General features: G+C 37.9%; 1 protein-coding gene across 2 annotated transcripts in view; it reads right to left on the bottom strand.

The window, feature by feature from the left end:
- Positions 1–26,096, bottom strand: part of scn5lab (sodium channel, voltage gated, type V-like, alpha b) — a 117,687-nt gene extending 91,591 nt beyond the window's left edge. For both annotated transcript variants that reach the window (XM_047811643.1, XM_027149489.2), the window contains exons 1-3: positions 25,518–26,096; positions 6,072–6,379; positions 2,986–3,104 (exon numbers count right to left, since the gene is read on the bottom strand). In XM_047811643.1, coding sequence (XP_047667599.1) covers positions 2,986–3,104; positions 6,072–6,338 — 386 coding nt within the window. In that variant the 5' untranslated portion in view covers positions 6,339–6,379; positions 25,518–26,096. The remainder of the gene's footprint in view (positions 1–2,985; positions 3,105–6,071; positions 6,380–25,517) is intronic.
- Between the last annotated feature and the right edge of the window lie 1,008 nt (positions 26,097–27,104).

Genomic DNA, 27,104 nt, shown 5'->3' with positions numbered 1-27,104 from the left:
TGTTAATGTTTGTGTGTATTCCCATCTCAAGCCCAGTGTTCCTGGCTACAGATTTACAGATTCACTGCAACCCTGACGAGGATAAAGCATTACCATTGTCAGTAATTGTTTTATCCTAATCGGAGTCATAATGGATCATTATAATTTTTGTTATTATTAATAGTAGTAAAGCGCAGAAACACAAACATTCATGTCAATTTTCTATTACTTGACACGGCACGGCATTTCCGATATAAATAATACATTTGCAAAATATTCAAAATCCTCTCAAATAAAAGAGGGTAAATTTCTGTTCATCTGGTATGTTTTTTTTTTTAAATAGAGCACTAAAGAATTAAAAGTAATGGCGGACTCATTCTTGAGCTTTTCTAGCAGGCTTTGATTACAGGTTTATGGAACTTGTAATATAAGGGTCTAAAAAATCTGAATTGTTCCCAGCAACCAGTTGACAGTAATTGACATCTGCTCATTCTGCTAAATGATGCTGAAAATTATAACTCAGTCAGTGAGGCGTGGGCCTATCCTGCTTCTGTAAATACAGTCTCAGTATGTGGCCCTCCTACTTTGTCTTATTTTCATCATTTTCCCTTGAAACAGGCAATTTGAAACCTCTGCATATCCACGTAATCTGGGCCTTAATATGTTCCCACTTCACTCCATCAGTGAAATCTGGGAATTTTAAAGATGTTTTCCTCCACTCTCTCACCCCCAGAATACCTGTTTAGCTATATTTTAAAATTCATCTTAATTCTCAAGATGCTTACACTAACATCCGGTTTAATTTCTTCGACTAGACTATCCACGTGGATGGCTTATATGAAAAAGTAATGTGCAGCAAAATCCTTCATATTCTGAGCAGTTAGTAATGCAATGTAGTAACGCTAGTAGTCCTTTTCAAACCTACAAATGTTACATAAAGTAAACTTGTGGATTAAATCACAGACATCAAGAAATGAAATCAATTATTCGCTTCGTTAGGAGAAACAATACATCGATATTAGTTTACAGGAAAACAAATAAAGGAAATGAATGATAACTCTCTCTCTTTCCATATTGCTTCTCTGGAATTTGTGTAAATCATCACTACACCAGTATATAATAATTAATTCAACTACACACAAAAATACTGAGCATTATTTTAAATTTACACTGTGGGGGATTGTTATCGTGTAGCCAAATAGAAAAAAACGATGTGTAATCACATCTCTGTGACTGATGAAGAAATATTCCTGATTATAAAAGTTGCAGTGTCAGTACTATCAGCCCTAAATTACCAGAGGCCCGTGGGGGCTCTCGTGTTATGCCAGCATTTACCCTGTGCCATTCGCTGCACAGCATAACCACACACACACACCCACACAGCCGACTGACTAGACAAAGGCATGCTACACATCTGCTCTTATTCGTACAGGGAAAAGTCCATTTGAGCTTCTCAGCCAAAAAAAGCTGCCAGAATACTGTTAAGACCTTATTTTCGAAGACTCAGCTTAATCAATTATGCCTAAATCTGCTTCATGGGAAAATCTTACAGCACTATAATCCAAGTCCAAAACAGTCCTCTGATTCTCCAAAATGGCCTGTGAAGTCTTGGACATGCTGGAGAGCATGTGTTGTCGGCAGCTTGTCTTAAGGTTATTTCACCCCTCTGATAGGCTGCTTATGTTGCCTGGCGCCGACACACTGATTTGTGAATCGCATTTCTCGCATTTTTCTAATGAGTGCAATCACTTCAGCGTGGAGCGGCGGGGCTGCATTCTGCCTTCTCTGTTAGGCTGCAAGTTATGACTGTGCTCTTGTGGCACTGGCTAATCAAACATGTTTCCAGGCGCCCACTCCTGTGGGTAATCTGCTATTAGCGCAGGCGTGTGGCGTCTGTGCCGTCGCCTGGAAGTACTTTTCAGCACTCAGACAACACATGAACACATACACGAAAACCATGCCCTTGTCTTTTATATCATACCACTGAAATCTGAGATAGAGTTAAAATTTGATGCTGGCATAACAGAGGGCATCACTGTGATGGGTGTGGATCAGAGACTGGGCCCTGCTGCCCTAGAAGGAGAATTTTTGGAAAAGCGGACTGGGGGACCCTCGCATTACCTCCACCGTAACTCTTTTCACCTGCTTATCAGCCTGACAAGAGCAAAGTGTCCACGAGCCTAATATTTCTCAACACCCTGAAACATGGCTAACTGCTTTGCCTGATATTTTTAGCAGCTGCTGGCAAAGGAAGGGTGTGGGGCATTGAGGTCTTTGGAGGTTTGATCACTCCATAGCTGGGAATCAAGCCATCCAAACTTGGCATTGTTCACACAAAGGAGCACCCATACATAGCATACAAGTCCTTGAATGTCAGAGTCTGAGTAGTTTGTTGAGCATGCACAAGTGAGCTCATGACTAGACATCTTGACTTCCTGAACTAGATGACTGATGGCTGAATGCCGTTCATACCCATGCTAACTTTTCCTATTTGGAGTCTTTCTTTATATCTTGAACTTACTTATAAGGTTCTCTTTTTTCATTTATAAAATAAGCATTATCTATTTACCCCTGCCCTAAGGAGATTAAGGTTTTTTATAAAGGTTTTTTTAACGATTAGATCCACACTCCTAAGAAAGGGAAAGAGAAACATACATGGAGAATGAAACAAAAAGGCAGACGTGTCGACAAAATTAAAAAAGCATGCAAAATTAAAAAAAAAAAAAACATAGAAAAATAAATAAATAAAAAATACTACTACTACTACTACTACTACTACTACTACTACTACTACTACTAATAATAATAATAATAATAATAATAATAATACATAGAAAGAAAAAAATAATAAAGATTCTTATATTTAAATTTTTAAAGATAAGAACAATACAACCGGATGGAGAATCCTAAAGAGAGAAAGAACTGCTGAACAAATTTAGTGTCATGAGCATTTCGTACAATTTCCAAGATACAAGTGAACACTTGGTGTGACAGCAGAAAGGATATGAATGTACTAAAATCTTTATCGATGCTCTTCTAACAGGATGAAAAGGGCTAAAAATATAGAGTGCAGATGTGGCACTAAATCGGAAGATGGCCTTCCCTTTGTTTAGTACTATAAAAGTCTGTTGAAAATAGAGAAAAGAGAGAAATAATCAATAGGTTAGAACAAAAGTGGCAATAAATATGATAGAACATTCCAAAGACAGCATAAGTTTCATAGTATGTTGAATAGTAAAAATAGCACACACACACACACACACACACACACACACACACACACACACACACACACACACACACACACACACACAGGCCTAAAAATTATGATAATGTGGTATTGTGTAGTTACAGTTCATTTGTAATCAGAGATGGCTTGTCAAAGTAGTAAAGAAAAAGTAAAAAATAAAAATTTGCTTAGAATTAAGTCTGATCACAGACATAGAATTATTAGACATACATATACAAACTCTCTCATTAAAGGGCTCTTTCACTGAAACGAGAAAACTTACAGTTCTTCCCCTTGGTGCGATTGGAACTTTGGTTTTACAGTATAATGTTCACTTAGTCTATTGAATTCAATTTTTTTTTCTATGAGCATTTTGAATAATCAGTAACTGAGTAATAATCCACCTCGTTCATGTTGATTAGACATTGCATTTTTTTCACATGCACCTTCTCAGTCACTGCTGATGACGTGCTAAGGAAGAATCAGCGCAGCAGGTTTAAATAAATTGGCACTAATGGACACTGAATTAAGGAAGTGCTTGATGAAAGAAAATGTGCCCCAGCCTCTACTTCATACCACTGGGTGTATATTTATATATATTTGTTAACTGCATTGATGACAATGTGGCTATCAAAAATTGTGTCTTACTTTTATGTATATTTTCCTTAAAAAAAAGAAGAGAGAAAGAGAGAGAAAGAGAGAGAGAGAGGGAAGGAGAGAGAGAAGGAGAAAAAGAGAGAGAGAGAGAGAGAGAGAGAGAGAGAGAGAGAGAGAGAGAGAGAGAGAGAGAGAGAGAGAGAATACTTAGCCAATTTGTACCATTCGGCTCTACGTTAGTTTTAACGTAGCTACGATTGTCCCTTTAAACTCTTTCAAAGGACAGGCATGTAACAGCCTATTGTACACATGTCATAACAAAATAGGCACATTATATCAAGAAGATTCATGTGAGCAATTCATCATCGTACAGTCAAAAATATATGGCAGCCTTCAACCCGATCTGGTCTTCTATTATTGTACGACTCAGTGCTGTGCTAATTTGTTAAAAATAATAGTGTGCTCATAGCTCTCGCTCATACAAACAGCCTTCTTTACCCAAACCAGTATATTTGAAGAAGACAAAGAGCAAAGAGCAGCTAACAAATAAATTACAGCAGGGTTCAATGGGAGGATATGTGCTATGCTATCAGGGGACACTGTCACTATGGGTGACAGGAACAGGGAGGCTCTCTATCCTCATGCTGCACAAACAGCCCTGCTTGGTAGCCCAGGATTCATGGCTTCCTTAGCGCACTAAATTTATACCGTCTCACCCTCGCATAAATAATGCGGGTAGTCAACGCATGAAGAATAATTGCCACCATCAGGGTCAGCAAATTTTCCCGCTGCAACTGTGTCACAATGTGTCAACAGACATCTTTCTCTCACATTCATTCTCCTTTTTCACCGTTTTTAATTACTTTGAACAATATATTGTGTTAGAAAGATGCTAGCCAACTTTTTCTGCATTCTGGCCCCCTGCCCTTCTGTAACCTTTTTAAATGCAGTGATTTGTGGATCACATTGCATATCTTTATGTAACATTTGGGTCATGCTTGCTGCTATTTGTTTCTACCTCCCTCAGATATCCTGTGGGAGACCGTCTGCAGCGCAAGCAGAGTGCGGGCATATGAAATTTAGGAAATAACAAAAGAGAGGACAAAAGAGGGAATAACAGAGCAGACAAAAAAAAGTAGATTGCCTTTAATTAGGACTCTGAGGCCATGTGTGTGTGCGTGTGTGTGTGGGTGTGTGTGTGTGTGTGTGTGTGTGTGTGTGTGTGTGTGTGTGTGTGTGTGTGTGTGTGTGTGCGTGTGTGTCAGACCAACTTCTCCAAACTAGAACCTACGTTTAGCAAAAACATGCAACAACAGCAGAATTTGCTCAAGCCTTGGCCTTCTGATAAATAAAACAGAAAGCCGAATAAAAGACCACACTACCCTTCATCTGCTGTGGCTAACCTTTCTCCTTGGCTCACAGTCTCAGATAACTGACTTAATCCTACCGTACAGTGGCCTTGTCAGTGTCAACAAGAACACGTATTAACTGGCAATTGTGGCTTGCGCTGGACCATGGATTTCACGAGTGCGGGGCATGTGGGAGACATAGTTTGCTGATAACATTGTGAAGAGGTCTATTAAAAGCAAAGTCACTGATGCACATTTGCCTGCTTCTATACTAGTAAAAAGTATTACATGTAATGTTCATTGAACAAAGAACATAAGATAACCTTCATAAATACTTCGTAAAGATGGGAAACATTTGGAAGAATCATAATTCTGGGTAAAATGTTTGCACTTTTTAAGCTTCACTTTAGCTTTTTTAGCTGTAAGAGCAACTGAGTGTTATTTTAAATACACGGAGTTTTTGCAAACAACAATGCACTGAAATGTTAGCCTAATCTGAAATTCATGAAAAGGGAGATTTGTGTTGTGGGTCTCAGAGAAAATGTGTATAAGACACCAGCCAGCACAGCAGCGCCAGCATTAGTAGCCATCATCAGCTCAGTGACTCACGCTTGTCATCAGTTATTTCCTTTTTTCCCAGGCTTCTCTGAATCAGCTTAAATAAATCAACTATGCTGGCCAACTTTAAAATCTGCACTGACAGTTACCCTTCATCAAACAATATTCTGCACATTATACCGCATATGTTTAACTGCCTAAAGTAAATACTGTACATAGTTGGCTTCATTCATTTCAATATGACTGAATGGCATAAATACATTGAAAGGATGTGTGCATTTATTACCAAACACTACCTTTGGCCTGTGTTTCTGCTTGTGCTATGTGTATGAGTGTAAGTATGAAATGTCAGCACCCACTCTTTTGTTCTGGAAGTAAAATGGGTCGATGTCCTCCAGCGGCACCCCCACCAGTTCTGATGGAATGTCTCCAAAAATGCGGGGCAGCTGCTTCCCAGCTTCCAGGTCTGCCCGGGACTTGAGAGTCTCCACGTCACCCAAGTCCTCCTGGTACTCCCTGGCCTTCTGCGCCTCTTCTTCGGTGATCCGCTGCTCAATGCCAGCCAGGGATTCACGAGTGAACCGGTGCAAGCTGTCGGAACCCGGTGGAAACAGCAAGGTTGCCATCTTTTCATCCTGAGCCTCCTGTCCTAATGATTACTTCACAGCTGAGGATGACAAGAAAGAGACAGATAAAGAGCTCATTCCAATGTAAAAATCCAGATCAGTCTTGTTTTGTTTGTCTTGAGGGCTGCACATTTTCTTTCTAACCAAGAAGGTGTAATATCTGATTCCATCGGTTTAATCAACTAATCTTGGTGTTTGTGCAACTGTTAGGTGTAGCTGGAATGTAAACCAGAAAAGTGTCTACTATGCTCTGTGTAGTCACCCTGGATGGGACACCATCACATCATCTGGCACCACACACACACACACATATTCACATTTTGGTGCAATTTATAGTCCCCAGTTCACCTACCAGTATGTTTTTGGGAGGGGAAATGAAACCAGAGATCCTGAGGAGATCAAGGGAATCTCAATACAAGCAGTAACCTGAGTACGGGATTAAACCGGGGATCCTGGAGTTGTGAAGCAGCAATTCTTCTCACAATGTCACCATGCTGACTGATTAAAAAAAATCAACATTTTGAAATATAATTCAAACAGCAAAATGTCATTGCATAAGCGTGTGAATAGAGCAGGATTTCCTCGCTGTAAGACTGCTATTCCTCTGGACAAAAACATGCCTGTGTGCATATGCATACAGACTAGGCCATCTGTTATATCTTTCAGCAAAATAATTGGGGAAGAGATCATTTTTCATCTGTTCTAGCATGCAGTGTTCTAGCAGGAGGTGTTAATGACAGACACAAGAGATCATCTGAACAACCGGACTATGTATCATTGTGTCATTGCAGCTTCTTAATTCAACTTTTAACATTGGGATTTGATGCCAAATAACCTCAAAACCTTACATTTAACCACCAAAGTGCAGTTTTATATTCAGTAATTCATCTTAGAGTATTATTCTGTCATTATCCAGAAACTATAAAGAAACCCGAAAGTTACCGTAGCTAAATAAATCTGGTCATGGCATTTTAGGGGGTTAAAGATTTGAAAATATCTAAGCATTTAAATATATTGTAAGATGGAGTTTTTAAAACAGTAAAAAATATGAGTTTCAAAGCAGGTTCTGTGACTGTGAATTTTACGCCACCTCCCAGTTGTCCTCCTTAGGTTAAATGATTCTGTGCTAAAGCCAGGACCTTCCTTTGGCCTGAGCACAGAACATAATCCTGCTTTTTATTTCCGTACCATTTCAGCTATTCACAGTGTGAGAGCCCATGTAGCAAACGTTATATCCTGCTGAAAGGAACAAAAACCCAAACACGGCCCAGTAGTTTCCCTCGCCTTGCAGCAGCAGACTTCTGGATTTCCTTTGAAGAAGAACAAAACCCTGCAGTCTCCATGCCCCCCTTTTACCCTGTGTGAATCCGCATCTCTCCTTTTCCTAGACCACCCACAGATACACGTGTATCTCCAGTTATTATGCTAATGGCTTACAAATTAATACATATCGATAAATTAAATCGATATCCATATAGTATATTTGTATGCATACTGTCATGACAGGATCACGTTTAAAATCTGTACCAAAAAAGATGCAAAGACGAGAATCTGAGCAATTATTCTGCTTACGTAAGAGTTTGTTAAGAGTTGAGCTGAGATAAAAGCATGGACACCAAACTTGCAGGTGGTAACTTGAGATATTTATAACAAGGCACACTCATCGTGCAGGGTTGACAAAGCCTTAGCCACTTAGCTGGTTGTATTATGGGAAGAATTTGGATAAGTACAAACTGGTTATTACAGCATGCAACACTTCGGAACAAATGAATGAGCAAAGTCAGTGCCAGTTTATAATATAGCATTACTTTCTTTAGTTTCATGAGCCTACAGAGCCTCTGAGGTGACATGGTGTTTCATTTTTAATAAAGCATAACCACAAATGAATGTATTGAGACCAGGGGTTAATATTTCGAGTACAAATGATCATGTTGTGGTCATGTGATACTAAAATCGTAGCCACACATTTTGTAACATGAGCCTCATCACTCGCTGGAGCGTCATACGTATTGCATGGCCTCCAGTGCATGGTTTGGCGGGAAGGAGTGAAAAATTCGATTTGTTTTGAGAATGCAAGCTAAAGTTAGATGTCACAAAACCAGTGACTCCAGTCTAATATTGTCAATCTGCCTGCTTAGGTTCCTGTGGCCACGATGGTCTAAATCAACTCTCTGTCTCAACTCATTTTAGCCTACAACAGTTGCGGCTACCAAATAAATCTACGCTTTTGTGCTCGTATCTTACAGAAAACACCCACCGTGTCGCCTCAGTGGTTTTGTCTGAGCCGGATATTTGCAAAGTGTGCTGTAGAGTCTATGGTCTACAGTCAGTAGAAGAAGCGAACATGTCAAATTTAAAAGTTTATTCTCCAAGATCTGGGGGAAAATGCAAAATACACTAAACACATTTTTTTTAAAAAAGAAACTCCATAGTCTAGTGTTATTTACATTCAGTTGTCTTTCTCTCCCTATGTTCTATAAATCTCTTTTCTCATTTCTCTTTTTATCCCTCTTGCATCTGCTCCATATCCTCCTGCTCTGTCTCTTTTACATGAGGCATTAAGCTCCAGATGTCTATAAAGGGGAGCAGGCCTGTCACTGAGAGCACCGCTCTGTGTTTTAATCGCTCAGATTGTTTCAGGGAGAGCCAGGGTTGGCCTCTTGCTCCACTCTCTGCTTCTCATGGAGCTAAACACAACAAAACACAAACACAGCTCTGGCCAAGTCAGCTGATTGTGGTTGGATTAAATATGGCTCTGATGAGCAAAAAGGTGGTGGATGTCAGGCAGGAAGGAGTGTGACATGACTGTATGCCCCAACACCTTTGGAAGTGAAAGCATATCCTGATATGCACAGTATGTGACCGTGGTTCTTAGCGTTCATGCTCAGGAAACTTCTTTAGATGAAAGAAAATACAGACTTTCTGTACTGTGCAAATACATCGCATGACGTTTCATGAGCAAGTAATTCCTATGTCATGAAAAGCAAAAACAATGCATAACGTGTGCAACACTCAACACTCACTTACTTAAATACTTGATGGTGGAAAACGATTCTAACAGGGAGAATCTGTAAGACTTAAACTTAACAAGATACATTGGAAAACACTAAGCAACCTGGGCAAATTTATATATAACTGCTATTATAGCATTCAATTAATTATAAAATAATGTCGTTTTAAACAACTTGTACACAATCAGAATGGATGTGATCAGGTGTCATAGCCTCAGTCACTCCTATCAGACGCAGAGTAGTGCTGTGTGAAGTGACTGGTTCTGTACATCATATCCCAGTCCAGTCAGGCACGTGGGCTTCACGTACCTCTATAATGCTGTTTGCTGTCATTAGTCACTAGTGGCTGTGCTGGCAGCCCTGTAGAGGGGCCAGCGAGAGCCAAGGTGATGCTGGCCTTATCTCGGAACCTGACACTGAGCTGTTACAGAACCTGAGCAAAATGTCAGCATAGCCACTACTAGCAGCTCTTTATCATGAATGACATCAGAAAAAAGGCTCTCTGGCTAGATCAAGTGGCAAAAACACAAAAAAACCAAAACAAAACATGAGCAGTCTTTGTACCACATAAACATTTGGATGAATGTCAAGCATAAGCAAAATAGCTGTTGCATGCCAGAAAGACGTGATGCCAGGCGACAGCTAGCATTTATATATACGCATATATGTGCATTTCGTTTCAACAATAAATCCTGCAGTACAATATTTAAGAATATGCCTTAAAGGTATAAGCTTGAGAAAAGTGCATTTGTTACCAGGTTACATTCTGCTGATTCGTCAAGATTTAAAGAGAAAGGAATGTTTTGTCATGGTTGCAGTATATTCAAGGGCCTTTTTGACATGAGCGGGATAACATATAAACCACAATAAACAACATTTTTCAATTTCACTCTTGTGTCACATAGTACAATAATAAACAGTGCAGAACAAAGCAGAAGAAATGAACCTCCTATGCATGTTGTACTATTTGTGTATTTTGTTAATAACCAACAGAATTGATATAAAAAGTTCATCCAGATCCCATCTTTGCCTGGCTGTAATGGTCAGCACTAACACCAGGCTCCCTATTGCCTTGCTTCTCTGCCTCCAATGGACTGGCCTGGTCCTCTGGGAAATTACCAATAAAGTCTTCATACATGAGCGGAGAGCATTAACAGGAAGCAGGATGCTTGTTGTCTCAGGCCAGGACACACACTATTGTGTGATTTCTCTGCTACAACGAGTCTGTGTTTCACGGCTACAAACCATACATTAGGTGTTAAGTTTAAAAAGTATTTGAATTGTAAAATAATTTCAAAATAACAACATATATTACATAATATATTACACAGGCCATAATTCTGAAGGAAAATAATCTACAAAGAAGTGGTGCAATTATTGTAATTAGAACCACAAAGCCTGAAGCGATTAATTACTATTATATACGTATTAATTATTATTTATTTTTATTAATAAAAAAAGTAATATTATACTTTTTACCCATATGTAGTTTCATTTAATGTTAATGAACGTCCACAAGACAAGTTTGTTCCTGTTACATTACAAGAGATATAAAAAAAAATTTACTTGCCAGCCTCTCTTAAAGGAAATAAAAAAATATATTCAGCTTGCCGTTACAGAGAAATCATAAAGTAAAAACTTGTCCTGAAATTTACTAAAGACTTTCCAATTGCGGAAACTAACAATTACAAAGCCCTGATGATTATTGTTCAATTAATGTTCACATTTATGTAAACATTTTTAATAACAGAAATTGTCACCATTTCAATGAGTATGAGATTATGTCTTTTTTCTTATTTCTTTTTTTTTAAATAAAGCACATATTCTAAATGATTTCAGCTTTCAGAAATCCCTGTGAATTAGCTGTTATTATAGAAACAATAAAAAACCGGACCAAGGGCATTAATGTAAATAATATAAATTACAGCCGGAACTAGCATCAGATCCATAAAGTTATAGAAAATGAGATAACGCTTTCTACCAAATCAGATTAAAACATCCAGCAGCACTGTGGTCTAATATATATATATATATTTATATATATATATATATATATATATATATATATATATATATATATATATATATATAATCAAAGCCTTTCCATAAATACCTTAGTGAATATCACACCGCTAGACTTTCCAGTTCTTCAGCTGATCAGTGACATTAGGCATCCTTGGGGTCTTGTACATACTCAGTGTACTGCCCAAATGTGTATGCTGCTGTGACTGTGAAAATATGACAGGAGCTCAGAGAGAGAGCTGTCATGTTAGTAGTTGTTGTGGGTGACAGCTCTGATAGGCTAGACTCGTTCTCACATGCATCATCTAATGCATGTACACAGAGGAGCCTTTGATCATAGAGCTGTGGACATATTTCTTTTCTTAAGCAATTTGTCAGTTCAGTCTAGCTATATATATGTATATGTATATATACTGTATATATGCCAGATAATAATTGACATTTATTAACATGATTGTTTCAATTCGATCATGTGCTGGATTTAATCCGGACCGGTACTGCTGGTATCTTCAAATCCTCAGTTGCCATGTTTTCAATTAATGAGTGACCAGAGTAGTTAATGTCATCTGACTGCATGCTCCATTGTTATGGATTGTGCGTGGCCACAATTTTGTTCTAAATGAACCCAAAAGTAATCACGCCCCTCAATATACTCCAGAGACCTAGCGAAACGAATGAGCAAAGCAAAATCTGATGATTAAGCACCTGACAGGACTGGCAGTTACAGGCAGGTGCTATTGTAGAAAAAATGGCATCACTCTTAAAGGCAAAAAATGATTTAACTCTTTTAGCCTGGTCAGCATGGATATTTAGGTTTGGAGCTTATTTCTCTATTTAACAAATGCTATAAAAATCAACCGGCATAAGCAGGGATTCGGTATGACTACGTCAAACGTGGACACAGCTTTGCAAAACTGATTGATTAAATAGAATTTGTTCAAATGTGTTTTTGCTTCATTTTCAATCATTTCCTAATACAATTTAAGCATAAAACTTACTGAGCATGAGTATGCAAGTTGTGCAGTTTTTTTTCCCCCACTGTTCCATTTTTTTTAAATGTCAGTAAAGTCTATGCAGAACATCTTAGGATACTTTTTCTCTTCTTGACCTTCTTTCATTCTGTTCTTGTCTCATTTTAAGTATATTCACCAGAAGAATTTCAGGGTCAGGAAAGATTCCTGCATTAAGCACAGAACCATGTCTGAGACAAGAGTCTAAGCGGGTTAACCTTGATTACGTCCAAAATACGTTTATGCTGCGCTTAACTGAAACCTGGTCCGAATTCCAGCCATCATGATGTGTGTATCCAATACAATGTGACTTTGGAACAGAGTGATGTACAATCTGATTGGCTGTCGTGACCTCTAATGCCAAAAAGGCATTTTAAGTGACAGCCCGACACTGTAATATTTATGCGTCACATTTTAAACACACCTGCACGGTTATGTGACCTGCCAGAATGAAATCTCCACTTAGACTAAACTTGAGCTGACTGATAGCACTTGGGCTCTGCTCCGTACAGGTGAAATGAGCGCATGGAAATGGAAGAGTCTAAGTGAAATGCGATCGCTGTGAAGGTGAGATGGCAATCAAGTACAGCACTTTCCCTTAAGATGTCACTTGTAAGGTGATTGTGTAGGCTTTATTAAATAAGTTAACACACAACAAGATACTTTGGATTTTTTTTTATGTTTTGTATCAAATAAAATGTACAAAAATGTCCCTCTTTTTGTGTGTGCCAGATAATCTGTGCGAATTTGTTGTTATTTCAGCTCTCTCATTGTCAGATTCTCTTAGTCATGAAGTGAAACACATCCCACTTGCATTAAAGGCATCAGTATCAGCATCATTATCGTTGAAATTATGTCATATTGCATATCCTCGGGATAAAATTTGTTGGTTGGATGTCAAGGTAATAACATTTAGAAACTCCCAGTTTCTTCTAACCAGCTTGGTTTAGAATTCTGTGAAGCCTACACACATAACTTCGATAAAGTTCAATGCAGCTAATCTCATTCTAGTAATCTGTTGTATTTTAAGGAAATGAAAAAGTTGTTTATTTCTTCTACATGTAACCTTCCGGTTCTGCTATTTTTCTTAATTTTCTTGAGGATTTATCCTGATTACACGCAAACTGTTGTGTAGAGTTTAAGCTGCAATGATCACTGGTGAGTTTATTTTTAAGTGTGATCCACTGAGATGAGAAAATAACTGTGGATCATCTGAGGCATGCAAAATGTATGCCTAGAGAGGAATCTTACCTTTCATTTGAAAATGACTAATCAAAACAATAGCCCTTCAGTAGAACTTTAGAGCTTTGTCTTGAGGTGGCTGTTGGAGCTAAGGAGTCACTTAAGCTTGATTTCAGTGGGTGTACTGATTTTAGGTGGTGCGGAAAGTACGGTACTGTATTCTTCGTCATTAGTGCGTCACCAGAATGCCAACCTGGAGAATATTCAGAGTCAACCTGCACTGTGATTAAAACAACCCACTGAACTCAGTGTCAATCAGGAACTCCACGCTCACTCACCTTCCAGGGGAACGACAGGCCGTGTGTGAGGGGAAGCAATTAGTGATTAATATGCTGATTAGGATTTAAATGCTACTGCTGCAGAATGGCAGCGTGGTTGCCATGGTGAGGAAGGTGGGCGGACCATGTCATCAGCTCCCTGATAGCTTTGACATCTGTGTTTCAGCAGCCACTTCAGGTGGGCCTTACAGTGAGGCGCTGTGCTCGAAATCTTCAGGGTGGTCTTCGGTGTCACTTTAAACAGCGATTATCTTGATTGCAGAAATGTACAGTGGCACTCTGTGGCTCGGTCTGAGACACAACATCCTTTCCCACCATGTCTTACTGACCACACATTTACAGTAACTTGCAGCAAAAATGCAGCAACTCTGTGGCTTACATTTTTGTTACATTATGTTATATTGCCCTTTTATAATATACTAATATTATTACTTTCACACTCTATTTATTAATAATAATAATAATAATAATAATAATAATAATAATAATAATAATAATAATTATTATTATTATTATTATTATTATTATTATTATTATTATTATTATTATTATTATTATTATTTGTTCATATTTGTTTAATTTATAATATTTGTTTATTTGTTCAAATTATTGTTGTTAATACTACTACTACTACTACTACTACTACTACTAATAATAATAATAATAATAATAATAATAATAATAATAATAATAATAATAATAATAATAATAAAGTGGTGGTTATCACCATTTTTTAGTACAAAGCTGACAGTGGTTATTTATAAAATAATAATTTTTCATGTATAGCCACAAATATTCTGAATCCAGTAATTGTATAACTTCAGCCCTGGCTATACTTACTTCATGGAACCTAGTTCAGTACTTAGCAAAAACAAGTGAAAAATCTTTTACTTTTGATAACTGGCTTTGAGGCTAATGGTAGGTTATATCCAATACCTCTTGCTCCAGTGACTCCAGTATGTGTTTATGTATCATTCAAAGACTACCATAAAATCTAATTTTATGGTCTAATTCATAGTCATATTTCTCTCCCTTTCTCTCCTTTGAAAAGAAATCAGATGATACATGTCATACAGCAGCACCGTATTATAACATAACCACCATGTCAACTTAGTGGCTCAGGAACAAGATTTTTGTTTCATATTAGCATATCTTCTTTCATATTAAAAGCTATTTAAATGAACCATTCTGTGTTTTAAGGGGTCATTTGGGGTACAATGTATAATACAATGTATAATACCATTTTTAAAAGACTAGTCTTACCTAGCACTAGGTTTACTGTGTATTATCATCCTGTATCAAAGTTGAAGTCAATATTTTGCTTGAAGTTTTTGTCTATGGGAGATCTGAGTGAAAATGTTTTGAGAATGAAGACTCTCATTCTTTTAAAATAATCCTACTGTATGTCCAGCCCTTTAAAGGCTCAAGCCTAACACTATTTATGTTAAAATAACCCATCCATGACCAAGTCTGTTGAAAGTCAAGTCCAGTATTTTCACTTGGTCTAAAGTAGAGTGTGGTTTAGCCCTGCTCACCTTTGCTACATGATTCAGGTTCCTCCTACGCTCAAGTGTCTGCTTGCTATTGCTCAGATATCCCTTTTAAAGTAGGATAATGTCGTCTAAAGAGCCATGCATTAAGAGTTTGTGTAGGTGACTGGAGAAAATGTTTTTATAAGCTGTCTCAAGCATCCTAAGCCTCGCCCCAAATGAGCCACATTGAGCTCAAGAGCGATGAGCAATGTAAACTCATGACATTAGCAGTGGCCTGGAGCCACTTAGAAGAAGGTTTTTGTTTATGCGACCCTGTTTTCTGCACATGCCCAGATCACTGATTGACGTCACCTACTTAATTTATTTTCCCAGACTAAATTTTAATTCTTTATCATGCTATTGTGAATCATTACGTTTTGCCTTGTGTATGAATGTGCTCTTTATAAATTCCTATTTCTTACATTCTACATACATGCAGACATTAAAATAAAATCAGTCTCCAATATGTTTTGTTCCAATATATATGTGCAGCAAATATTACATTATGTACATGTACCCCAAGCCACATTATTTAAACATGCACAACATGTCCAGTGTAAACATGTGCAGTCTGGAAATAAAGGATTATTAACACAATAGTGCAAAAGTTCAGTAGTAGTAGTGTATTAATCTACTCTGTAGGTGCAATCTTGTATGTACACTAAAAGTAATGTACACTAAAACACAGCTTATGGAGTTTGATATTTCTAATAGCAGCTCCAACATGAATCTAACTTTGAATCCCACCTCAGGTTTGTGTAGGAGGGCAAGCGGCACAGTTGGTGTTATCCTATAGGGTGTCGTTGGAGTGTGCAGTTGAATAAACAATCCAGACAATGATGTAGGATGTGGTCATGACTACCGGTGATGGCTTTATTGAACTGTATAAGCATGGACAGTTTTTCAATTTCCCAGAGAGGTAAAAACGCTTTTCAAAGAAAGTCAGTGTGATTTGATAATACTTATATCAGTAGAACTTTGGTACTTATGGTGAATTTCCAAGAGTCCAAAAATAACAGCAGTGTTACTGGTTTATCTAGGGTCTTTAGGAACTTTGTGGAAATAACATAGCACTTTATAAGCTGATATACTATAGGTTTATTATTTTTACTGGGGAAACAGCGTCATGTGAATGATGCAGTAACCTCACAAGTTAAGATTGTTGAACCTGATTAATTAAATTCAATTTTATTTCTCTAGTGCTTTTAACAATAGTCATTGCCACAAAACACAAAAATCTGAATGTAGATTTAGATCCAGTGGCAACGGTGGCAAGGAAAACTTGCTTAGATGACAAACAGCTGAACAGTATCCGTAAAAGATTATCCACTAAGGTGAGTGTTGAGCATTAACTCGGAAAGGTGCATGCAGCTTGAAATACCGTTGAACAGCGAAAAACATTTTATCATGAGCTAAAAGCCTTTGGATAAATCTGGTTCTGGATGTACATGTAGAGTACTAACAGCTGTTAGCAGTTATCCTGGCTATTATGCCATTATTAAGCTGTACTCCACTGATATTAAGAACACCCAAATTAAAAGGGGTGCACACTTTCTGAGTGCCCAAGTTGGGAGGAGGAGAGTGGAAACAGTCCCATTTTCACTCCATTTTCACCTCTTTATAGAAGCCTGGGGTTCAGTAATTTATGAGAGTGCTCTCCTTTAAGCTCGGCTTGTGCGTTTCTCTCTCATTAAGCCTTCCCACTGCTCTGACACACATTTTAATTTCACTTCAAAGAGGTCACATTAGTTTGGGATGCTCTGTTCTCTGTTTGTCTCTAGCAGTTTTGTTGCGTCAGGTTTCACACTGGTCCATTTTTCACTGACAAGGCAACAGCAGGCTGCACACATGAGGACTTTCCTCTTGACATTTGCTACCCTAAACATCAATAAGGCGGAATAACAGCAAAGTAGCTGCTGCAGTCAGTAAGTTTTGGATCAATCACTAGCACGGTGCTGGCTACAGAGGAAAATTTGTACATTGCTGATCCGATATAACAAAGTCCAAGCAAGCAAACAAACAAACAATTAGAGTAGGGGTCAATTATGGAGCAATGCTGATAATGAACAGTAACATCGTTGAAACTAATTACACCTAAAGATCCTTCTTTCCCAAAATACTTATAACCCTTTGACCAAACTGCTTTATTGGGCATGAAAACCATTTTCAGAATAACTGTAATTATTTATCTAATTGTTGTCAACAGTCAACCCATCTCCATACGCGCGCACACACACACACACACACACACACACACACACACACACACACACACACACACACACACACACACACACACACACAGACACACACAAAGGAATATTTGAGTCATTACATTAAAATGCCAATCATGCAAAAAAAAAGTGAGAGAGCAGGTGAGTCACTGAATATTACTGAGAACACGTCACTTTTTTCAACACACTGGTCACTGCTTTTAACAAAAAGTCTATTTCTGATAACAGATTCTAACCGTTAGACCATATCTTACCGATCCAAGGAGACTAAAAAAAAGATGTCACTTTCGAGCATAAATCATAAATTGCATAATCTTTGAGGACAAAATAATAAAGACAAAGAAATTTCAGAGATGTTCCTTCGTTATTACACGTTTTATTAAATGGTTGAATATTGCACGTAATCAACGACAGGGTGGTGTGTGGTCGAGTGAAGGGATGTTACTGCACTCCATCATACAATAACATCATATCTATTTATAGCATTTGACAGACACCCTTGTCCAGAGCAACTTACGCTTTTATCTCATGTTATAAGGATTAAGGGCCTTGCTCAGGGGCCCAACAGTGGTGGCTTGGTGTACTGTAGCTGGCATTCGAACTCACAGCCTTTCAATCAAGAGTCCAACACCTTATCCACGAGACTCATCCCAAAGTGTTTTTTTCTGACCACAGCAATGTATATTTATGTCGCATATACGTTACAGCACAGTGAAATATTCCAACTTTGGAGGTTGAGGTCAGGCATAATACAGCACCCCTGGAGCAGTGAGGGTTAAGGGCCTTGCTCAAGGGCCCAACAGTGGCATCTTGGCAGTGCCTGGGCTTGAACTCTGCTCCTCCGATCAACAACACAGAGCTTTAACCACTTGAACCACCATCAATTTGCCAAGACTAACATTTTTCTTAAAATAAAGAATAACACATTACAGGTTTGATCCAGTTAAAGTCATGTTGCGAAACATCCGTGGAAAAAAAAACAACTCTTTTTTTTTATTACTTTTGAAGGCAACAAAATGCAGCTTATCATGTTACGAAGCAAGCACACTATTTTTCCCAAATCAGAAAACATCCATTGCACGATACAAAGCCCTAACACTGAGATTCCTTCTATAACTAATACCTAAATCTCCTCACAGAAAACATAACCATACATTTTAGCAAAACGTTATTAATCCATACTAAACCTGTCTAGCGTACAAGTTCCTGTGTTAGTTGTTACTATACATACTATAATATATTAGGGACTAAATCTACCCTGTTATAGAAACTTCTGACTAATTAGAATCAAGAACACTGCAGTCAGTTTATATGCCCACTATTTGCTCAGCTTTTTATCTGACTTCATTGTATGACAAAATATTCCATTCAATTCAATTCTATTTATCTGTATAGTGCTTTTAACAATTCACATTGTCTCAAAGCAGCTTTACAGAAGTATAGAAACAGAAAGAAAAAAATCTTTTCAAACTTTTTTCTGTTGAAGTAGCCTCAGGATTTGCCTTGCTTCAAGATACACCAACATTTTATTTAGAACTTATTGGAATGCTAATCATTTTTAAAAACATATTTTGTGAGATAGAGGTAATTTTTTTCCTGTTTTCCCAGAGAGACCTTGGGGTATGAATGGCTATGTTGAGAGCAGTAAAATGAGAAGCTGTCATCTGACAGAGACGGCAACAGAGACGTGTGGTGCTTGCATATCCCACAGACATCATCAGTTATGAGAGTATTTGATATCCTCATTATTCATATGATATCACTGTTATGTCCTGTAAAATATGTCCAATACAGTAATCTTACATTTTTGTTTTCATCAGACAGCGCTTAACATTTTTAATTTTAATCAGACAGCGCTTAACATCCACTGGAAGATTACTATTCCTATTACTTTATTCAGATTTATACAAAACAATACAGAGTCACCAAAGCTGCCATGACTCATTTTCACAGACTTATTAATCAGTTTATGACTGAAAAGAGTTCACAGGCTGAAAATGCAGACAAACTACAGAAACCCAAAATGCTTCAGAATATTTTTTTTTTTCAAAGACTTTGGCCCGAGACAGTATGATCTTGATTACTCTAATAATGCTTACATCGATTTGTTGAACTGTTGGCTGTACCATAGCAGGAAGAATGCATTGTGCTTCTGCGACCCACTTAGATTCATCTTGTTTGAGCTCTGCCCTCGACGCTGTGTCGCTAGGGCTGCACGCCTCTTTAATTACACTCATTGCTTTTGTAAAACCTTGTTTCTCACAATCACACAGCACCCTCTGTGCACTTTAGCTCATCTCTCTGTCTGCCTCTGCTGTTGTTTGCATTTTGTATGGAAACATGCAAAACATCATTACCTACTAATTACACCATATAATAAATCGAATTTAAAAAAAGAAAAGAAACAGAAGCTCAAAGAGAAATTTGTTGCTGTAGGAATCAAACTTATAAAACACTGACTCGGCACTCACAAAGGCACTGACTCTCTGATAAACGTACACAAACTCTGTACACTTAAGAACATCGATATTTTGCTATATTCAGCTCAGACATGATGTTAGCAATGTCTGCTGAGTTCAACCGCTAATTTTCAAACTTGGAAAGGAGCTGGATGAAACAGTGTTGCATTGCAATGATGCTACAAGTGCAATGGCCGTGTTTCCCTTTGAGAGTTAGCCAGCACAAAGTGTAATATAAGCCAAAATCAATCAGTGCGCACTTGTGTGTGTGTGTGTGTGTGTGTGTGTGTGTGTGTGTGTGTGTGTGTGTGTGTGTGTGTAATTCATAACAGGTCTGAACATCTCTCTAATAATAACAACACAGGATCCATTACAGTCTAAGTGATGATCCAATCTATGAGATTCTACTGTATATGTGGTGTTGTCTGTTTCCAGGAAATACAGATCATACTTCACGTCTTTCCCGCTCGCTATCATTTCTCTAATCTTAGCACTTCTCTAGGTAAAAAGGAGGAAAAAAGCTGAACTTGACATGTTGAATACTGGTCCAACATGAGCGTGCTTAAGATCACTCTTGGAGACCAAAGAATGTTTGTTGTCAATCTGATGAACTAACTTGGCCTATCATCAGTGAATACATAATTGGTGTTTATTTCCCAGGAGACTGTCGGTGCATGAGCAGAAAGAAGTTGTGCAACAGCATGCCTCTCTGAAAGCAATTCTCTTCTAACCTTACACAAGTGTCTGACAAGCTCAAAGCTGATCTTTTCTATTTCTTGCAAGACCTTTTCTTTATCACAGACCGCTGTGCACTCGTCTGTATGTCAGGAACTGAAGAATAACCACGCATTTAAAGGTTCAAGGACAGTTTATAAGCACCACTGTAAATACCTCCGGCAGAGATAAATATCCCCAACATGCTGGTGTCACCTGAAGCTATCCACTTTTCCTCTCCAAGCTGATGATTTTGCTGGCCTAGTTAGATAACAATCAACTCAAGCCTTCTTAGTGATTTAGGAGAGACTGTAAATTCATAGCATGTAAGGATCAAGCTTCATACGAACAATCAAAGTACATCCATATGATTAGAATGATTGCAGACCTCAAAATTGCTTTTAAAGCCTTAATCAGGAGACACTGCAACAAGGCAGGACAGTTGGTTCAAATAAGACAACAAAAATACAGTCATGACAGTAAAGTTTTGTAATGCTTAATGTATTTTTTAACATTACATCCGGTTTATTATTCAGATATTTATCTTAAGGCTTATTCAGAATTTAATATTATTTATTCAATAACTACAATAATAACAAATATGGAAAGAATTTAGTTACAAGACTGAGGATTGACATATGTCATGAAGCAGTGTGACACCAGCAAAATAAGATGTTAACTACTATAAAATTTAACCACTTTTCATCAGAAGGTGATTCATTCATTCTGTGCATCACGTACAAAACCAAGCCTTCGCCAGAAAACTACTGGATCAATAAAACAAGATAAAGGAGGGTCTGACACAAGTATCTACATTCCCCTGGGGCTCCTTTCAAAGTCCAGATTAGTACATGTCAATGTGCTCATGTTAACTCCTAGATTCAGCGTGTTCATAAAAACAGAACAAAATAACCAAACTTAGAATAGGACCCAAAGCCACAAATGCTGAAGGTCATCTAGGTTAAGGAGTGAGGCATTGAGGTCACTTATCATTTGTCATTCTCGGGAGATGCAAAGCCAAATGTCATGCACGCTTTTCTCAGGCAGGGACAAATTTCTCCCTGAAGGACTAAACAAGGGCCTTTTCAAGAGATCATTTCTGACTGCCCTTTTCGGGGCCTGTAGTCAATACAACAGCGGCCGAAGGACGACAAGCATCTTTACAATGATGTACGATGATTAGTAACCAACAAAACTGTGAGGACATTGAAAGGAATCTTAACTGTGGCAAACTGTAATTAATGTAATATAATGTTATACAGTACTGTTTTAGTCTATTGAATGCTTATGTACACACTGTATATATATATATATATATATATATACATATTTAAACAATAACAATTGTATTGTAAATAATGGACAATATTAAGTAATAGACCAAAACCAGAAGTTTACCCAAGACGCTTAGCCATTTTCCTTATAAAACTGCGCTAGGGGGCGAGAGACAAAATGCAAATACAAATGCAGCTGATCATTTGCAGGTATTTTTCATTGGGCTCTTTACTGTTCACTCTTCAACACAGTAGTTATTTATACTTATAAACACTTCATGTATTACATTAATAAAAGTCTCCAGAAATGCCCAAGACTTTTTTACAGTTCTGTATATGTCCACAATTTCCGAAAAGCTTTCCCTTATTCTTTGTGCCCACACTATTCTCACTTTACTTTTTATTTTATCCTCTTTATTTTCCGTAAAACAACAAAAAATGCATTTTTGTGCAACCTGATCTAACTTTTTGTTTTGATTTGTCAGTACCAAAGGTATAAGCAAAAACATCAAGCGACAGTTGCTATCTGATCCTTTACTCATAGCAGCTCATATCTGTTTATTGCAGTCAACTAAAGCTCTATATGTACTGACTGTAATGGGAGGATATAGTTACAGATGGCCATATTGTACCCTTGTTTATGTTACACTGAGAAATATTGATAAATCCTTGCACAGTCAGAGGCAGGTCTCGGCTATTTCTCCTGTGCAACACTTATGGGGTTTGTACAACCTTAACTCAGAGGGAAATTTGACATTTTGTAATTCCAGACCTAATGTTAAGAAGCAACATGTGAATTAAAAATATTTTAATATTTACAATTTGAGAGACTTAAGTAAAAAATGTACTATAATAAAGCTTTCCCACAGGCACATAGTGGTTTCGAATTGCCCTACGAGACAATCATTGGATCAGTGACATAAGGGCAGTTGTCACAAATAAATTACGAGTGACAAAACAAATAATGACTTCAAGGTCACTTGATGTTGTCACAAACCACACAGCGTGAGTGAGACCAGCGGCCCCGCTCAACATCAGTGGAATAGTATGGCGATTATAACCAAAACAGACAGTTATTTTGAAATACTGATCATTTTGAAGTACTGAAAATTGAAGAATTGTTAACAGGTAGGATTGCTGGAAATCCCATGTTTGTTAGCCCACAGTAAAGTATTAAGTCAGCATGAGCTATCAAAAACTATATAAATAGAAATTAATGTACACAATAATTTGCTAAATTAAATATTGTTCAAATTATTTATATGGTATGATTTAAAAACTCTGAAAGATATGAGACGTGTTTATATGTTTCTAGATTTTAAATATTAGATTATTTGTATTTAAGAATATAGGCAAAACAATGTACATGCACTTTGGAAATAATATTAAACAATAGCTTAAATCCATCTGTATCAATAAATATAATTTCCAAATCTCTCTCTCTCTCTCTGTCTCTCTCTCTCTCTCTCTCACACACACACACACACACACACACACACACACACACACACACACACACACACACACACACACACACACACACACATGCAAACACACACATGCATATGCACACGCACACACACCCCCACACACACTCATGCACATAGAACATAGGTTGAACTTTATGGATTAAATTAAATGAAACATTAAATGATTAAATTCTACACTGTTGTCTTGCTTATCTTCAGGATTCAGGTTTAAATTTTAAAATTCAACATAATTAGATAGCCTTCTTGGATTTTTATGCCACTTTTATGTTAGTGTATAATTATTATTATTATTACTATTGTTATTATTATTATTGTTGTTGTTGTTGTTGTTGTTGTTGTTGTTGTTGGTAATGACTATTTTGTTAGTGTTTGACTGAACCTTAAAAGAAAAATGTCCAAATTATAACGTGCTAAATTACTTATTTACGTTATTTCTATCTCACTTCCCTAATAGAACCTCTTTTACAATCCTCCAAATGATTCCTCGTCTTACATCTTACTTATTTTACCCAAAATCGTGCATTTTTGCCATGGCACGGTGAGAACTGAACTTTCAGGACCTTGGACAGGAGCGCGATTCTCCCGAAGCTTTTTCCTTTCCGCGTTATAAAGGTCATTCCCTGAGAGGGCGGGGCTTGCTTCTAAAGCCGCATATTTGTCTACTAAATACTACGTCTGCATTGCACTCCATCTATTCCATCATGCTGTTTAAATCAAATGCTCAAAGCAGATTGTAGGTGTGAATTTGGCGCGCAAATCTAGCCACTGACTTAATTACATATAGCCATCCTAATAAGTATGTAACCAGAACCGTGTGCGACAGGCTATAACAGCTATTGTATGAGTTTTGTTGATGTATTTAATAGTAATGTAGGTGTTGATAAGCAACCACTCGTTTTGGCGCACCCAGTCAATACCAAACACACCTGTTCACTCAGTTCTCAATCAGGGAAAATAGAAACTTCAACCTATTTAAAGTCCTAATGTGGACACACTCATTACAACAGGATAATAATTGAACATTTCCTTGTCACTTGAATAGCAGATCTTTTGTACCTTTAATTTGTCATATTTGCATGGGAATGTGAATGTAGTGTACCTTGTAATTGCATTTTAAAGACCACTTTTAGTGTAATATTTTAAAAAGTGCCCTGTAGGCAACTTTACAGGTATAAGGTGATCAGTAAAGGCACAAACGCTGTACTGTTGAAGATCACGTTAGTTTTTTTTAAGGTGCTACTACCTGTTTTTGTTTGAGTGTAGGAATAAGAATAGACAAACAAACAGACAAATAAATAAGTAAATAAATAAATGATCCTGGTACATAATCTTGGTGCGCTTCTGTAAAACATGAGAATTAAATGGGGTAAAGTTATATAAAGGATAAATGTGATTTATGTAGTCCATGGAGCATTTCCATCAGTTTCCCCTCTATAGGTACTTCAGCAAACAAGGCAATCAGCTGTAGAGGGCTACTAAACGTGATTACGGATTTCTGCACGAACATTGCTGTGATTTTAATTCAGACATGCAACGTATGCCGAGCTCCTTATTAGCCCTTAATTCACTTTAGGTGAACTGAGGTTATATAATCTACCTGTACAATTCAGGACTATTATTGTCGTTTCCCAACAACTACAAACCTGCTCGGTGCATGAATCTATTTTTCGCATGAAGTTGCGAAAATGGATGAAATTGTAAATATGGAACGAATTTTCACTTCGAAAAAAAACCCTAATTGACCGACTACAAGGTCAACTTTTGTAATTAATACCTGACAAAACAAGCCTGATATGTAGTAAAGCCGTTACAGAAAGATCCAGATTGTTTTCTGAAACAGAAAGAGAGAGATAGAGAGCTACAGAGAGAGGGCTGACTGCCGCTGGCACAGGTACTGATCGTGCTGTACTTACGTGTGAAACTTTCTTTTCTTGACAGCTTTGCGTCTAAAAGAAAATGCCCTTATAGTTCAGCGACTTCCGACATTCCCAGTGAGCGCTAGCAAAACCCAGAGTAACCTGAGGGCATGCGCAGCCCTCTCTGGAAACTCATCCCGTCCAGATAAACGGCCTCTGATGAGTTTTTCACTCGCGCTTAAAACGCACATCCATTCGCGGATCAGGCGCAAACCAGCGCTAGCCGAAATTCCGCTCCATTTAACATGGCGAACACCTCTGATCAGACTAAACCTTCATCGGAAATTCTTTTCCCACTGGGTCCTCTTGGTAAATCATCCAAATCAGAAAGTCTCCAACATATTAAAGTTGAGATCGTTGTCTAAAAAAATACAGGTTAGGGAATAACGCTGAATCCGACTCTCTCCTTGTTCTAATGTTGTCCAAACCGCGGCTCAGTGTTAAGTGGTTCTGTATATAGCAGAGACTTGAGCTACCGGCGCTCTCCTGTAAATCTTCAAGCACAAACGCGTACGAAACCTGTGTGATCGCCGTCGAGCCGCCGACTGAGGAAGTGAGCTGGTCGGTGGCTGGGAAACGCCTCCTCCCGCCTGCCTTTTGCGCTCTCTTTACGCACCGCTCCGACTCACATCTGTTTGGTTCTTTAAAAGTTTCTTTGTGCAAAAAAAAACAAAAACAAATCACGGCTGCGATTTTTTCATAGTGGCGTGAATGAATAGCAGTGGAAATGGACTGTACGGCAATCTAGGACAAGTCTTTGGGGGAATGAAGTGTTTAATATCATGCGAACAACTGTTGTTTATGAACTCGCTGGAGCAATTAAGCCTGGTGTGTTGTTTTCATCCGTTAATATGGGATTTAAGTGTTTACGAGGACATTTCAGGGAAGGACGCTGATTTTTTTTTTGTTGGTGTTTGTAGATGAACTCTTGAGGAAAACAAAGATAATGACCCTAACATGTACGTTGGCACTTAATAATAACTTTCTTTGTTTTTGTGATGACATTATAATTAGGAAAGGGAATTCTGTTTCTGTATAAATAATACATTGAGTATTTTGTGAACAAGGAAGTAAAGATGTGCTTTACTTAGGAAGCGCGCTTTACTTAGGAGAGAGTGTACTGTAGACACACACGCACACACGCACGCACGTACACACGCGCGCGCACACACACACACACACACACACACACACACACACACACACACACACACACACACACACACACACACGTACAGTAGATGCTGAATCAGCAGCTCCCTCTGGCGAACTACTAATGCTAGAGGCTCACACACTTTTACATAACTTTTTGATATCTCTACCAACATACCAAGTAACTGTTGATACCAGACACAATCCAAACACCTGAGCGGTGAGGAGTTAATTCATGGCTAAGGGCACATTACTGGTGAGATCATGGTCACCATGGGTTAATAAAAACTTATATGCCATATAATTCCTTCAGATGCAGTTGAACTGACACAATTCTCCCCTAAAATACCTACTCAAAATACCTCCAAATACAATGAACTTAATACCTGAGACAAAGGTTGAGCTGCCATAGATTTAAATGTTTCATGAAAA

This window comes from Tachysurus fulvidraco, chromosome 3 (genome assembly GCF_022655615.1).
Source record: "Tachysurus fulvidraco isolate hzauxx_2018 chromosome 3, HZAU_PFXX_2.0, whole genome shotgun sequence".
Classification (NCBI taxonomy): domain Eukaryota; kingdom Metazoa; phylum Chordata; class Actinopteri; order Siluriformes; family Bagridae; genus Tachysurus; species Tachysurus fulvidraco.
This window is presented reverse-complemented; position numbering and strand designations above follow the sequence as displayed.